Source organism: Morchella sextelata, assembly GCF_020137385.1.
Source record: "Morchella sextelata strain SCLS chromosome Unknown scls_25, whole genome shotgun sequence".
NCBI lineage: Eukaryota > Fungi > Ascomycota > Pezizomycetes > Pezizales > Morchellaceae > Morchella > Morchella sextelata.
Genome location: NW_025408640.1, coordinates 1,257,495 through 1,273,720, shown reverse-complemented (window position 1 = coordinate 1,273,720; position 16,226 = coordinate 1,257,495). Strand labels below are relative to the sequence as shown.

The 16,226-nt window shown below is 47.3% G+C and overlaps 3 protein-coding genes across 3 annotated transcripts; 2 read left to right on the top strand and 1 right to left on the bottom strand.

Moving 5' to 3' along the window:
• Window positions 1-14: 14 nt before the first annotated feature.
• On the bottom strand, window positions 15-2,495 carry H6S33_008264 (uncharacterized protein; the record flags this gene model as incomplete). The annotated part of the gene is made up of 1 exon (XM_044839631.1): window positions 15-2,495. The coding sequence occupies one exon, from the start codon at window positions 2,493-2,495 to the stop codon at window positions 15-17; it is 2,481 nt and encodes an 826-aa protein (XP_044688455.1).
• Window positions 2,496-4,591: 2,096 nt separating this feature from the next.
• On the top strand, window positions 4,592-6,728 carry H6S33_008263 (uncharacterized protein; the record flags this gene model as incomplete). The annotated part of the gene is made up of 7 exons (XM_044839630.1): window positions 4,592-4,902; window positions 4,983-5,016; window positions 5,094-5,409; window positions 5,469-5,641; window positions 5,723-6,061; window positions 6,132-6,344; window positions 6,411-6,728. The coding sequence occupies 7 exons, from the start codon at window positions 4,592-4,594 to the stop codon at window positions 6,726-6,728; spliced, it is 1,704 nt and encodes a 567-aa protein (XP_044688454.1).
• A 4,037-nt stretch (window positions 6,729-10,765) lies between these two features.
• Window positions 10,766-12,394, top strand: H6S33_008262 (uncharacterized protein; the record flags this gene model as incomplete). The annotated part of the gene is made up of 1 exon (XM_044839629.1): window positions 10,766-12,394. A coding segment is annotated over one exon (1,629 nt), but the record flags the coding sequence as incomplete, so codon positions are not given.
• Between the last annotated feature and the right edge of the window lie 3,832 nt (window positions 12,395-16,226).

Here is a 16,226-nt window from a genome sequence, read left to right as displayed (position 1 = left end):
TCAGTGAGACTTTGCTAGGACGCGTAGACTGTGGGTATTGGGCCCATGAGTATTGTTGATGACGTAGAGGAGGAGGAGACTGAGCTGAGGGGGGATGAGGTTCCTGAGCCTGACTCGAGTGGTGAGGGTCCCCGGCTGACCGGGTAGCCTGTTCTGGTTTTAGTGATGTAGGCCCCTAGCAGGAGGGTAAGGGTGTAGTTGTCCCAGATTTCCTCAAGGGATGTAACTCCTTCTAAGGTTTGGGAGCGGGTGAGTGCAGAGGCGTTGCATTGTAGTATGGCATGGTCGGGGGTCTCGTCTTCGAGGCCACATTTCCGGCATTTGGGTGAGGTGTGTAGGTTGATCCAGGATTGCTGTGCTCGTAGATAGCTTTTCCCTGATCTTATTTGATGGATTCTTGTGGCGATGAACTTGTGGAGGTGTGTGAAGGGTAGGGGGGATGTGTCTAGTCTGTGTGTGTAGTAGGTCGGAGTTGGGAAATGGGTACGCCAGTTATCCAGCAGTTGTTGCTTGGCTCTATGGGCCATCTTGCCTTGATCTACCCCTTCCTCGATTAGGGGGAGGAGCAGGGAGCAGAGGTGCTCAATAGGTGTATGTGCTACGCCTTTTTTTGCTCTGGAGTTCCATTTCTTTGGTGGGTTGGGTCGGCCTTTGAGGAGGGCGGTGTGTGAGAAGGTTCGGTCTCGAAGGGTGGTGGGGAAGTGGGGGTCTGTCCTTCCCGTTACTGGGTTTGCTAGTGGGGAAGCTCGGAGGATCCTGATAGCGAATTTGCACTTTAGGAAGTGGAGGTATAGTATTAGGGGGGGGGCTTTTGCTTCCGCCCATAGGACACGGTTATTAGTGGCTCTGAAGCAGCCTGTTGTCCATCTGAGGACTGCATTCCAGAAGGTATTCATTTCTCGGAGCGCTGACGTTGGGGTAAATACATTGGCTCCGTAAGTAAGCATGGGGCGGATGGCGAGGAGGGCAACTTTCCTGCAATTTGCGGGTGATAGGCCTTTTCCTGCTGAGGAGAAGCGGTTGAGAATGCCGAAGGCTGCTCTTGCGGCCGCCGTTCTTCTGATGAAGTGGGCGTTGGGGTTGAAGTTGGGGGAGAGCCAATATCCGACCCATCGTACTATGGGGCTGGGCTGGAAGGCTTGACCGTCCAGGAGTATTGGGAGGTGTGAGGTGGGGGACTTATCGCGTGGGGTTCTCCAGTGCATTAGCTCCGTCTTCCCCACCGAGAATGTAACGTTCTTCGGGGAGGCCAGAGCTGTAAGTTTATTGTAGTGGGTCTGGAGTATGTCGATGTTTTCCCCATATGATGGGGAGGCCACTGTAATGGCTAGGTCGTCTACATAGGAGAGTGAGATGCCGGGGGCGGGGTCATGTTGATGGAGGAAGTTAATATAGATGAGGAAAAGAAGTGGTGATATTGGGGATCCTTGTGGGACTCCGACTTGGACGGCTGTGGGGATTTTGGGGGATCCTTTAAACAACAGCGTAATATATCGGTCAGATAGGAAGGAGAGGACCCAGTTCGTGATGTAGGGGGGGGTATGTTTTTCTGAGAGGGTGGAGGCTAGGTGTTGTTTGAGGACATGGTCAAAGCCTCCTTTGATGTCTAGGAAGAGGGTGGAGACTTTGAGCTTAGCCAGCTGCATGGCTCTGGCCTCGTGTATGAGTGTGGTGACTGCGTCTCCAGTGGACAAGCCGCTGACTGACCCGCATTGGTGGTTGTGGAGGAGTCCTACGGCTTTCGCTATTACGGCCAGGCGGAGTGTTATTATTTTTTCCAGGATCTTGGAGAAGGTCTGGAGGAGGACGATTATACGGTATGCGGCGGGGGAGGAGTAGTCCGGTTTGTTTGGTTTAGCGAGGATTACTCCATTGGCGGTTTTTAGGGAGAGTGGGTGGTATCCATGTTGGATGAGCGGGTTGAGGAGGGCGGGAATTATGCGGGGGTTGGCTCTGTGGATACCTTTCCATACTGAATATGGGATGGTGTCTGGGCCGGGTGCAGAGAGGTTGGAGGTGGGGCCCAGTGCGGCTTGAACTTCATTGGGTGTAATGAGGGGGGTGTTCGGGAAGTGGATGGGGGAGGGGGAGGGGCCTTCTAGTCGAGGGGGAAAGAAGGCGTTGATGAGGTTGTTGTTGAGGAGGGTTGGGGTGGGTGAGTTTGGGAGGGTGGGAATCTTATCTTCCGTCCTGTTGGCCATTTTCTTCAGTCTCCACACATCCTTTGTGTCGGCGTTGGCGATGAAGGCGTTCCAGTGGTCTTGTTTTGCTTTCTTTATGGCATTGAAATAGGCGTTGCGCGCTGCCTTCATCTCTGAGGGGGGGGCTCTGCCTTTTCTGAATGCTCTGTGTATTGAGTGAAAGATGGTTCGGAGCTGGGAGAGGTCCGGGGTCCACCATTTCTTTGACCATTTTGAGATGGTTTTTGGGGGTGTGTGTTGCTTGACCATGTCTGTGATGAGGGTAAGCGATTTATCGAACCAGTCATCCAGCATCGAGGGGGTGTCGCAGGAGGGGATGTGGGTGCTTTGGAGAGCGGGTGAGAGGAGGTTCCAGTTGGTACACCCTAAACCGTTATAAACCAACTAACTAAATGGTACGGAATATTGTTTTTCCGCCGCTTTCGGTAGAACCTTTACACCTTCGGCTCTAAACGCCCGCCAAGAACCCTAACCCACATACCATTTAGATAAATGGTATTACCGGTTTAACCGGGTTGGAAGAGGTGGTTAAATAGTTAGTACAATTTTGAAGTCCTGGTGGTACAGTTAATACAATACGCGGAGATTTTCATACCGATTTGTACCATTGCAAACACTGCTAATACATGATAGTGCCCACCAGTCCCTCTACCCACCCTCCTACCCTGCCTACCTACCCGCCTGCCTACCTTTTACCTAACTGCCTACCTAGTCGGTTACCTACCTTTTTACCTACCTGCTTACCTACTTCCGCCTGGAATTGTCGAATTAGACGTCGAATTAGGCCTCGAATTAGCCCTCGAATTAGGTGCTTACTTAGGTGCTGATTTGGGCGCCGATTAGGAGTCTAGACAGGTGTCTGTATAAGTGTCAAAGTGATTTTAGGTGGGAGGGAATGTAGCGAGGTAGGTAAGGAGTAGATCAGGTAGGAGATAGATAGGTAGCAGCTGAGGCAAGTAGGGAGGCGTCAGAATCGTAGAGGCGATGTAGGGAGAGGCCGCTAGGCCAGGTTCGATATTTCGAACCTCTTCGCAAGATGTGTTTGAATGAAGTTCGTTAATTGTTAAGTGTAAAGACAAGTACAGAGGGTGTGAGGCCAGTTTCCCAGACATGAATAATAATAAGAATATAATAAGAAAATAATAAACCCATACAAATTGTTCCGACCCAGTCGGATAGTTGGTTCATCCGAGATAAGAAAGGGTGCACCCGAATATCTGCAAGATATATTTTTGAGTGTCAGACTGAAGTGCTTTCTCCCCATCCCCAACCAGACCTCTTCACCGCATATGGCGAGAGGCAGAGGCCTTGGTGCTAAGAGAGATGGGCTGGACACGTGAGGCTCTAATACTATAAGGCGACCCTCATACACGTACACTCGCTAGTGTATTAACCTATGTTAACTGGTTCGATAACCGCTGGGAGGCGGCCGGCCTGTACTCCTGGACGATCCGGATGCTTAGGCGCCAAGGATCATGCGGTTGAGAGGGACTGGCAAAATGCGCTGTACATATTGATGATCCTCCGATCACGGGAGAGCTAGGTGAAACTACGGTATAGCGAGTATGGTATCTAGCAAGCTGCATAAAACCCCAGTTCATTGTTCAAAATTTCCAGAATACCATCACTGAGTCTGAGGTCTCGGAGGGTAAACCGTAAAGAGAGACTCGAATGCTTTACGAAGAACAAGCACGAACACTACGTATGTCTTGGACGCATGAGTCACTGGAGAATCTCTCTCATACATTAGCCCCGAAATTCTGGCTGTGAAGATTCCCAGGTAACCAGAGCAGTCTCTAGAATTGGGTGCATGTGCTATAATATTCGCTGGTTCATACATGAGAGAGATTTTCCCAGTGTCTTATGCGTCCAAGGCACACCAAGAACACACATTCAAAGAATATGTATAGTATACCTGTCAGTACTTACATGCATTACTAGGCTAGTAGAGTAGGTACATGTTCTCTGGGCCACGTGTGTATTAGCTAGCTCAAGTCGGACTAGATTGTCACGGGTGCTCTGCACATTCGGGTATCTCTTAAAGTGCTCAATCTATTCAGTACCTCAATTCATACATGCACTTACTCGCTTGGTGGGAAAAGAACCGGGATTATTCGTCGGTGGCGCCGCCCTGCCGCAGAGTGCTAATAACTCTTGGCCTGAGGGGTAGGTAGGCGAGTGCACTTATATGCGCACCTGAATTCACTATCAAGTAGGCCGGGGCCAGTGATTCGATACCCCAATGAAATGTGCTTACAGCTTACTCGGGAATCTTCTCACACGCTGGTATTATCCATTCCCTATGAACATTATAAGGCCTTAACCAGCTCCGACTCGTCATTACTGATGGTTGTCGTTTGACACGCACCAAAGCTCAACAATATACCAGCATGTCTAATTCTTCTTCGGACCCTAGTCCTGAACCGTTTGATGTTTTACCCGTTGAGGAAGGCTCTTGTTTATTGAGGAGCTATGCTCTCCACCCGATACCGAGGAACCCTGGAGAGGTGGTTATTATCTATTATTCTCAGGACCCGGAGAGGGGTGGAGAAACTGATGATGGTGGAGACAATGGACCCGATCAATGTGGGAAGAGGGTAGCAGTCTCCGAGAGCCGGCTTTATACGCGCGAAACTCCAATCACAATCAATGGGCAATACGCCCATACCAGTCAAAAGTCATATTCAACAATATGGGTTATGTATATATAATATCCCCCGGGCTCGTTCAGTTTGGTGGAGGGTAAAACCCAGGTATAGTGCTGACCCGTATTGGCTTTAGGGATCGTGTTGGTTGTGAGATCGAAGAAGCAACAGTATGTGTGAACGAATGCCCATTCGTTGACGGGCTTACAAGTTTCTTATTGTCTAACATGAAACTAATTTACCGCAGAAATTCATAAATGCCGTGGTCGGAGCCGAGTCACCCGCACGAGAGGTTTTGAAGGCCAATAGTCTCGACAATTTTGGTAATTTCATAACAGGTGTTTCACTGCGGGCGAGCTACAGTCCTAGATTTTTCACAATTTTCGTGTCTCTCCCCTACCTTGGTGTTGGATATAATGCCACTATAAACGAAAGCCGAACGTTGCGTCAATATCGCCTCCGACAATCAATCAATTCCCAGGTTAACAACACAACGCCCGTTGCTACAGCTACCATCCCTGATATACTGGTACACCAAACATGGCTTTTGAGCTTCCATGATGGTTTGAGGTCTTCCTTGAACTATATCTAGTAGGGTATTAACGGACTCGCCATTTATAAGAACGGATCGGAATATTTAGATCGAAGGACGATCACTACTCGAACCGAGCACCACTATTTCCATATCAAAAGCGGATGGCTGCGTCTCAGGCTTTAGTGCATATGATTTCCAATCTATTGACTTCTTCAGAGAACGAGGCACTAAAGATCTTCCACTCGAAAGTCAACGATCTGGTTCGTCTGCTAGATGGGCTCTATCCATTCCATCCATTATGAGAGGTCATTAAGATAGCCGACACTAATTGATCGAACTAGGAACTAAAGCTCGAAGACAATATCACAAAAGATAAGAATGAAGTCTTCAAATCTTATGGAAGCTACATAAAAGATGTTTCCACGATGATTCGAATAGTGCGCTCCCAGATTGGCTATCTTGAGGACCTCCGGCAAATATTTGAAAACTCATATGACAGCAAAAGACTTACGGGGGAGCCCCGGCCCCACCGGAACTCATATCCGATACCCCTTTTAAGGAAGCAACCTGAACAGTTAGAGGATGTGATGAACAGTATTACCGCAGTTGTCGCCGAACGTGAAAGGTTCTACAAGGAGTTGCGTATCTTGTTGAAAGACCTTGAACTTGCTAGAACATTGGTAATATCCGCCCTCTTAGCTATGATTGGGTCCTTTGCCGCAAGAAATAAAAGACTTATAGGTTTCGTAGTGTCTGGAAGGAGATCAAGTTGAAAGCCAAAAATCCATCGAAGACACCCTGATCAAGGGGCAAATTGAAAGCCAAGAAGCTGTCAAGGTGGCCCTACAAGCACAGGCCGAAAGCCAGGAAAAGATGGAGGAAACCCTGAGGGTCCAGGGCCAGACCATCTCAGTATTTACGCTTGTAACAGCTGTCTTCTTGCCTCTCGGATTTTTCTGTAGTGTAGGACCCCCGGAACACTAATACATACTCGCGGAAGGCTAGCTAATGTGAGATATATACCAAAAGTACTACGCGATACCAGAGAATTTCGGGGGGGCAAGGTTCTGGTCTATCGCGGGCCCTGTCACGGCGGCTATGACAGTCGTGATGGCGCTCTTTTTATGGGCACCAGATGACAAAATAAAGGAGAAGTTGGAAGCGTTGTGGATGTGGATGTTCAAAGAGAAAACAAGCCAAGCGAACCAGCAGGCACCCCAATCAGAGACAACACAACATCGGGATACGTCCCAATCCCCGGAGACGACCCAATCCCCAGGGTCCACGACCCGGTTCTCGTTAGGCCGGAATCGGGAGAGAACACAAGATTCGATTTCCAAAGCCTAATATATGGGGGGTTAGTGGAATATGGTGGGCAGGGGATGGGACTATGACTCATTAATTGTTCACAGGCCAGGTTCCAAGCTTCATCCTTCTCTATCAATCTAGTAGCTGTGGAGGCTCTCCTCCGCCCCGTTACGTGCGCAACCGTGCATTTTCTTTTGTTTTACCCTTATGGGATCTGAACCCCTGCTCGGGAAATGTTATTTAATCGTTTCTATATAATTACACGCTTTTGAACCAGTGCTCTTTGGCTAGTCATGCGCCTGTCGGGGTGTGACACCTCGTGGTTCCCATCCGGTCCTCTATATTTCAATTAAACATCCGAACGGCTTCTCTATTTGAAGGTCCATCTGCGGATATCAACCAAGCAATCGAACACTCGGGGTGTCATAATTCGCATGATGGCATATATACGGAACAAGAATATGGCAAGCCACGATCGTCTCCGGACGATTTTGGTTACATATAGATATAGCCTTGAGCAGAACGCACAATTCAGTACTCATACTCCGCAAGAGCTCAACACAGACCCCATATAATAATCAAGAAGTAAGGTTCGGGGTGAAACATAGCGTGACAGGCGAGTGATACTCGCAAGATATTTCAGGGTTAGGGTTAAGAGGAATATTTTATCAAAAGAGTCCGTATGCGAATTGTGCGCTTAACCTACCTTATTTATAATAGAGTATTTTAGCTGCGCGACTTGGACAGAAAGTCGAGCGAGGTTGGACTATAAGTCGAGCAGTTTTGGGAACGTACTTGAATGATATATATCCGCCGAGTAAAACCGGTTCTTGTCAATATCTGACTGTGAGTTGTCAGGGGGTCGAGTTCCATTAATCCAAGTACTGACTATCACGAGATCCATCAATAGTGAGTGCGTTCAAGTGTTTAGTAATGCGGGTTCCATCAATAGCTATCTCATAGTGAGTTCTTCCCAGTGTTTTGTGTTCGGGTCTCATCATTAACTATCTAAGGTATTCAATAAAAACAAATAATGCCTTCTCGCTTTGTGACTCTAGTAGGTCGGGAAATGCATCAAACGATGCCTTTCCCTGCAAAGGAAATTTCCGAAACGAATCGCTTGATTCGTTTCTAGGGGGGATCGGTTGGAAATGGGACGGAGATGCATTTCCAGGGCCCTTTGATGCATTTCCATGATGGATTTCTATTATGCACATCTATGATGCATCTCCGGGATGCATTAATCCGGACTTAGTGAAATTCAGTGAAATTTTGAAGAAATCGCATGAGCTCAGTCTATATAAGCATAGGTACATGTTAGGGCCTATCCCATGGTCCGTAACTCAACGATTTGGGGACGTTACAGCACCCGATTTCTTTTCGGAATTCCCACTGAGCTGTCATTATTTATCGACTTTCTCTACCCCCTCCTCATTAATGAACTAATTAGTAGGTCATATATGGAAGATTCATCGGGTATGAGGAATATTATTTATAGCAAGTTTTTGGGTATAATAACCCAGCAATCATTACCGCTCATAATCCCATACAAATCAAGCAGTACTGTTCTAGCTCAACCACAAAGTTCCCTTATCCAGAAAGTTTCCTGTATGAACTGGTTTATCTGGGAAGTTTCCTGAGTGAACTGGTTTCTTCCTGTATAGACCGACTTTGCAAGTCTCCAGTCCGACCAGGAAATAAAGCTCAAAATCAGTCTACTCAGGAAAAGATTTCAGGAGGGATATTCTCACACCAATGGTATTGATATAATTGCGATCTGAAAACACACAGATTGTCTGTATAATAGAGGCAAAGACTGAATGGAAATTAAACCGACATCATATTCATACTGTGTTGTCCCTGGCCAACCTATACAAATGGCACACTGAAACTTCTTTTCACTAAATCAATTGTGCTCTCATCATTTAAGATAGAGAAGGAAACAACCAAAATTGTTTTGACAGTTATGGCAATCGGAGATTGGCTGAGCAAGCAGGATGACAGGTGTCAATACTTCCTAGATGAACTAATTTTAGCACATTATTCGTGACTGAACTGAAGGTTTCTAAATCAGGTTTATTGAGGAAGAAGCCGGTTCACCCAGAAAGCTTCTAAGGTAAACAGATCTATTGCGAAACTTCCTGGATAAGCAAACTTCACGAGTGAGCTAAAACAGTGTCACCTTCTCTTAATCTACCATGAATGAAAGAGAATCACGTGCTCGAAAACCAAATAGATTCTATTTAGGAGAATCAGAGTAGACTTCCACTGTATCTACTATGCCTTGTGCTATTCTGAAGGTGAGAAAAAGCGGGATCATGAAATCTCACTCGCCCGCTGAGACTTCTGCTAAACCCTCGAAGAAGTCTACTTATAAGGAACTTCAATCCCACCATCAGCCCCCTGCTATTCCATATTTTATACCTTTAGTATATGAGGTCCTTCTGCATTCAGTGTTCAATAAACTGCCAGTTTCTCTAGTTAATCTGTAGCTACTTGAACGCATTCATGTGTTCAAATTGTTCATGAATGAGATCCTCTTTGAGATAATCACTACCAATACCGATCTCTATACAGAAAAGAGGATGGCTGAAGGCAATAGTAGTGCTTTTCAGTCTCGCTGGAATCCTCCTACTGCGTCTGATTTGAGGGTATGATTTGAAGTTTTGATTTATATGGGGGTATGTAAAATGATCTCTATTAAGTACTATTGGAGCCATTATAGGCTCTGGCCTTCCCACTACTTTACCAGCTATATCACTCAGATTCAGTTTGAGCAAATCGAGCACTTCTTTCACATATCACCCCTGAATTATCCACCAATTTCTAGCGCAGGCCGGCACCTATATAATCAAAAAATTGACCCGCTATTATATTAGTTAGAATATGCTACCCAGAAATATCGCAGACTTTCCTCCAACGTATCAGTTGATGAAGCTATGATCCGTAGCACTGGTAGGTCCTGTGATACATAGAAGATTAAGAGCAAGCCAATTCATAAACGTATTAAATTGTAGATTGGTGATGATCATTGGTACATCTTCAATTTCCACCCCACGTCCAATAAAAGTAGACTAGACCCATTTGATGAGCCATCGGATTTCACCAACAAATCAGAATGTAGACTACAGATGCTAAAATACATGCATTACACTAATCTTGCATGCAACGTATATATAGATAATTTTTATACCAATTTATCTCTGTACTTGGATTTCATGGACCGATTAGTTAACACACTGGATTACGAGAAGTTGGATTAGTCAGAAATATACTATTGAGTTCTATCGGATTCTGTTGGTTGTAAGGGTATGACCAACTTTGGATTTGTACTCGCTGGGATTTTCATGGGTATATTAGGAGGTTTCGCTTTCATTTCTGTTCTCTTTCTCTTCTTTCTTTTGATACACAAAATCTTCTGTACCCATGCTGTCCATTACTATATAATATCATTTCCTATTCTTTACTCAAAAAGATCACTGTACTGCTGTTCCCCTTATCCTGTTGACCCTGACCAATCTTGAAACAATACGGTGGACTCATTTCATAGTATTGGAGGATTCTCATTTGTTATTGTAACGGCAGCTATGTATTTTTGGCTAGGTGATAAACTGGAACGAGGGAAGGAGGTATTGTTTAGAGGAATTAGGATTTGTAATGGGGATTTCTGTTATGTTCTTTTGGTTTCTGTTACGCGAAGGTATTAGTCATTATTGGACTATGGTTGGATATATAGGGGGGCGTTGTCTCGTGCTTTTGTTTGTTTTCCTTCTTCTCTTCCTTCTTTACGCAACCTCTGTATTCTCCTTGCTCGCTAAGGCTCGCAAAACTTCCTGATATCAAACCTCGCTTCAAAAACACTTTATTTTTATTCCTCTCGGTTTTACCTGGTATACCATACCAGGCTGAGCCACTTCGTCCCCGATCGTACGGTCGCGTTCTGTTGTTCCAAGCGAAAGAAACCTACGAAACTGGCTTCTAGCGAAGAATTCTCTAGTCTTGACCTCCCGAAGGGAAGGAAAAGAAATCTATCCGAAACATCACTCTACGCCGCCAGAAGAACTGGACACTCAATTATGTCGCAGCAAGCCTCGCTCCAGTCCTTTTTTACCCAGTCTTCCCAGCCTTCCCAGCAAGGGACAGCCCCCTCGCAGAACAGGAACACTCAGGTTCCCGACCCAACCCCATCCGGAGCTCAGGAACAAGAATTTTCCTCGACCTTTGCAACAGAATCCGACTACAACGACCCATACCAACCGAGAGTCGACTACCTCTACCCGAGTATTGTCCCCCAGGACACTCACACCCAGACGGACCTGAATTATATTACCTGGGCTATTAGACATGCTACCAGCCGAATCTGCCCACCCACCGACAGGATTGAAACCCTCGAAGAGCAAACGACCACACTCCGGAGAACAGTGGATACACTGAGGCACCAAATCGAGGCGCAGACAACTATGATCACCAGTATGCACTCGGCGATCCATCTTCTCCTCAACAAACAGCCACAACTGCAGCAACCGCAACAACCACAACAAAACCAACAACAGCAACAACAGCAACAACAGCGAAAACAACAACCGCAGGGACAGAGAATGCCCCCTCCAGCGGTCCCCCAAATAATTCCCCAGGCAGCGCCTCAGGCAGCCCCTCAGGCCCCCCCACCCGCACCCCCCCAACAAGCCCCACCCCGTGGATGGAAAGCAGGCACCTGGGCCGCCGTGGCCTCGGCACCCGGTCCTGCCCAAGGAAACTTCCAAGTTGTCGAGAGGAAAAAGAAGTCCGCAAAGCCGAAAGCGGACCCCATCTTCAAACCAGAGTACACCAAAATCAACAGGGAGATCATTGTTGAAACCACTGCCCCATCCGACGTCAACCCCTCTGAGATCAGGACCCTAGTCAACGCAAGGATTCAGGACGAGTCCTGCCACTTCATTTCAGCAAGGAGAACACCCAAAGACAACTTCATCCTGGAAACAAAGTTCGTCACCCCTGCAACAAAGGCAATGGAATATGCCAAAGAAATTGAGGAGGCCCTCCTCACCCTACAGGTACCGGTCGCTGTCATCCGCGCAAACTCTAAATGGTCAAAGTTTCTCCTCCATGGAATTCCCACAACGGTCGGGGAAGGCATCGAGGCGGGACAATTGGTAGCATCAGAAATCAGAAGCAACTATGGAGAGAACTTCCAACTTGCACAGATTCCCCGCTGGATCTCCAGAGCAGAGACTCGAATGGAGAAAACCCACTCATCAATGGTCATTGCGCTCCCAGGACAAATTACAATGGAAACACTAGGAGTTAAATTCCTATCTCTCTTCAACCGAAGCTGCCATATCGAGGCCTTCCTTCCAACCTTCCCGGATACTCAGTGTGCAAAGTGCCTCGAGTACGGCCACCGCCAAGAGAAATGTAAGAATAATGGGAAATGCGGCCACTGCGCCGGAGATCATCTTACCAGTTTCCACCCATGCAATCAATGCCAGGGAGGACATAGATGCACCCACACTCCAATCAGATGTCTGAACTGTAAAGGAGCTCATAAGGCCTCCGACCCAGCATGCCCCGAGAGAGCCAAACGCCGATTCCTCAATAAAGGGAAGGAAAACGCCCCACCCGCTCAAGACCCACCGGCCGCACCCGTCCAAGAGCTGCTTCCAATAGTTCAAGTACCAGCCACCGCCCCAGTCGGAGCCACACCCGTTCCCGAAGATGACCAACCCATGACAAATAATGCTTAGGCCTCGAACCACCGCGCTCGCACACCAACTCAATTGTGCACGGAGCGAACTCATTACCAAGGCGGCGGTAGAAGAAGCGGAAACAGACTCTAGCATTTATTTCCTATTATTACAAGAACCATGGACCTCAGCAGAGGGATACCCACCAGAATCAAATCTCTTTTATATTTTTACGGCCAGCAACACCAATACAAAATGTGCAACATACGTCCGCAAACATGCCAATCTCAAACCAAAACACCACTACACACACGATAATTTCATAGTATCGATAACGGTAGAAATCCAAACCAAAAAAACCCAAATCCTAAACATATACTCCCCAGGCCGAAGTGGCCCCTTCGCCCAAATTGCAAGTACAATCCAAACCCTTGATAACTGTCTAGTAATGGGAGACTTCAACTGCCACCATCAGATGTGGTACGGAGTAAATTCACATGAGTACAGAAACAACATCCGAGCAGACCGGGTCAACGGCGCACGGTTAAAACGATGGATAACCCGACAGAAACTGACCCTCCTGAACGAACCAGGTGTCTTTACGCACTTCCCCAGAGACAGAGGGAAAAGGCCCACAACCATCGACCTTGCATTTGTAAAAGGCCCAATACTCGACCACAACCTACGATGGAGTACTGAACCCTACGGAGCGGGCTCAGACCACGGAAGAACCTCCGTCCACTTACACCTGAAAAAACCACCTTTTGTACCAAGACGAATGTGGCGACAAACAGACTGGAAGCTATTGGAGAACCACATGTCAAACATCTCCATCCCCGCAGAGGCATGGGAAACCAAGGAACATACGGAACAAACTGTCGATTTCTTCCTAGAACTGGTTAGGTCAACAGTCAGCATAGTAACACCACTCTCGAAGGAGGGGGTAAGAGCCAACTCCTGGTGGTCAGATGAGATGAAACAGATGAAGGCAAGGGTAAACGCAGCAGAAAGGAAGGCGAGAAATACAAGGAAATCTAATCACGTGGAGGAACACCGGAAGGCTTGCAGAGAATGGACAGCCATGATCCGGAAAGCAAAAGCGGACCAGCGGGAAAAGACGATGAACGAGGCGAAAGGTAGTGAAGTCTGGAGAATCCTAAGCGCAGGAAAGAGACGAGACACAATCATACCAACCATACAAGGTGAAGAAACGTTTGCGGGGAAGTGTCAAGCTCTAAGAGCCCAACTCTTCCCCTCGAAACGGACGTCCCCCGACCATCCCCCCTTGAACATTAGACCCCCCTCTTTTGACCTTAGCAACACCTTCGACATAGTCACCCCCGAAGAACTTAACAAAGCAATCGACTCCTGCCCAGCGCACTCGGCGACCGGCCCGGATGGCATCCCTTATACCTTTATCAAAGCTATAGTCAAAGCAAATACAACTCTAATCCAAGACATGTTCTCCGCTATGCTCCGGCACGGTGTACATCCAGCGGAATGGAAAATAGCTAAGTGTATCCCGATCCCGAAACCCGGTAAAGCAAATTACCATGAAGCAAAAGCCTACCGGCCTATTTCCCTTCTACAATGTTTCAGCAAAATCCTGGAGAAGATAGTGGCCCAGAGACTCTGCACCGCTGGAGAAATCCTAGGCACACTCTCAGCAAACCAATTCGGAGGAAGACCAACCATCTCGGCGATTGATGCCCTCCTGAGAACCTTGACACCAATACAACAAAACCTACTACTAAAAAACAGTACCGGAATCGCCCGGCGAGACAGACCAGCGATCCTAACCAATGACATCCAAGGAGCATTCAACTGTGTCGATCACCTACTCCTCGCGGAAATCATGCACCAACAAAAATTCCCTACCTATCTGACAGAATGGTGTAAGGAATTCAACACCGGCAGAAAACTACAGTTCCAATTCAACCATGAGCTAGAGGAACCACAGCCCTATGATTCCGGAGTGCCGCAAGGTAGCCCCATGTCTCCGGTACTATTCATGATCTACGCCGGAGTAATTCTGGACCCAACTAGCAGCCCAAAAGAGATGGACACAACCTACATTGATGACGATGCGCTGGTGCAAATATCCAAAACACCAGGCTTTACAATCAAGAGAATGGAGGAACGAATGAGAGAGAGACTAATTAAAGCTGAGCCACTTCAAATCAAATAAGACCCGGACAAATCCGACCTGATCTTCTTCCGGCCCACTACATCATCCACACAACAACCACGACTTCCAGTCAAAGTGAACAACATCAATATATACCCCAAAGAGAGGCTGAAATACGTAGGAGTCTGGATAGATCCAACCCTCTCCTTCCGGCCCCATATCGAAGCAGCAATCGCAAAAGGCCTAAAAGCCCTCCACCAAATCCGAAACACCGCCCGCCTGCCAGGGATAACAGTCAAGACAGTTCATCACCTAATAATACAGGGCTTCCTTCCAAGCCTGCTCTACGGATCTGAGGCCTGGTGGACTGGCGCAGACCACATCATTAGATCGCTAGAACCACTATACAACGAAGCTGCCCGGATCATCACGGGCCTACCTCGATGGACCAAGAGAGCTAAACTCCTCCGAGAAGCAGGACTACCCCCCCTAGAACACCTCCTAACATATCGCTCAAGAAAGTACGGAACCAGAATACTCTGCACCGAGGCAACCCACCCTAACAATGAATCCCTAATCGAGCTCCTCCCACATAGAGAAGCAAACATCAAAGGGACAGGTCTACACCGAATCGCTTCCCTCCTACTCCCATATCAAACCCCCGGAAATGCGAGAGACAAGTGGAATCAAAACAAACTACTACGCGACCACCTGTTGGAAGAATGGAATATACAACCAATACCGGACTACCATCATCGGGGGGATTTCCGCCCCCCTTCCAAGATTGCGAAACTCACCCTAACGGAAGCGAAAAAAGTTTTTCGAATCCGGTGCCAAACTACCCGAATCGATAAACACGCGGTATATACAGACCCCGAACCATGCCAGTGTGGTATGGAAAACTCAGCGAAACACACACTTATGGAATGCCCAGCGTGGGCTCGAATCCGCGCCCCTCTGATAGAAAAGATCCCCGGAGCGATGACCTGGGAAAACTGGATGTTTACAAACTTGAAAACGGACCTTATCTTACAATTTGCAAAAAACTCTCAACTCTCGAAGTGGTACGAGTCAGCGGAAGCGGAGGCGGACTTAGAAGAGGGGATGGAAGAAAATGATTAGGGACGGGATTAGGAAAGGGTGGTTTCCTTTGTACCTTTTTACCTTTGGTTTTACTTTGTTTTGATGGATCCAGCGCCTGAGTTCGCTGAGATATGTTATTTCTCCTTGTCGTTGGGTTGTTTCTGGTTGAGTGTCGTTCCGGAATTTCCTTATTCTTGTTGATGTTCGTTCGTGGTCGCTTTTGTTTGTGTTTGCTTGTTTGTGTTTGTTGTTTTCTTTCCTTTCGTTCTTTTGTTTGGTTTGTGTTTTAGGCGGTCGGGTCGGCGTGCGATAAGTCTTGTACTTCAAAGCAATATAAGTTTCTTCTTCTTCTTCTTCTGTATTCTACCGGCTCGCTAAGGCTCGCAAAACTTCCTGACAATAAATCTCGCTTCGAAAAACATTTTACTATCGTATACTTTACTTGCTCTACCCTTTAATTCTTATTACTTTGGTTTACCCTGGTATACCATACCAGGCTGAACCACCTCGTCCCTGACCGTACGGTCGCGTTTGTTGTTCCAAGCGAAAGAAACCCCACGAAAACTGGCTTCTAGCGAAAAATTCTCCAACCTTGACCTCCCGAAAGGAAGGAAAAGAAACCTATCCGAAACATCACTCTAC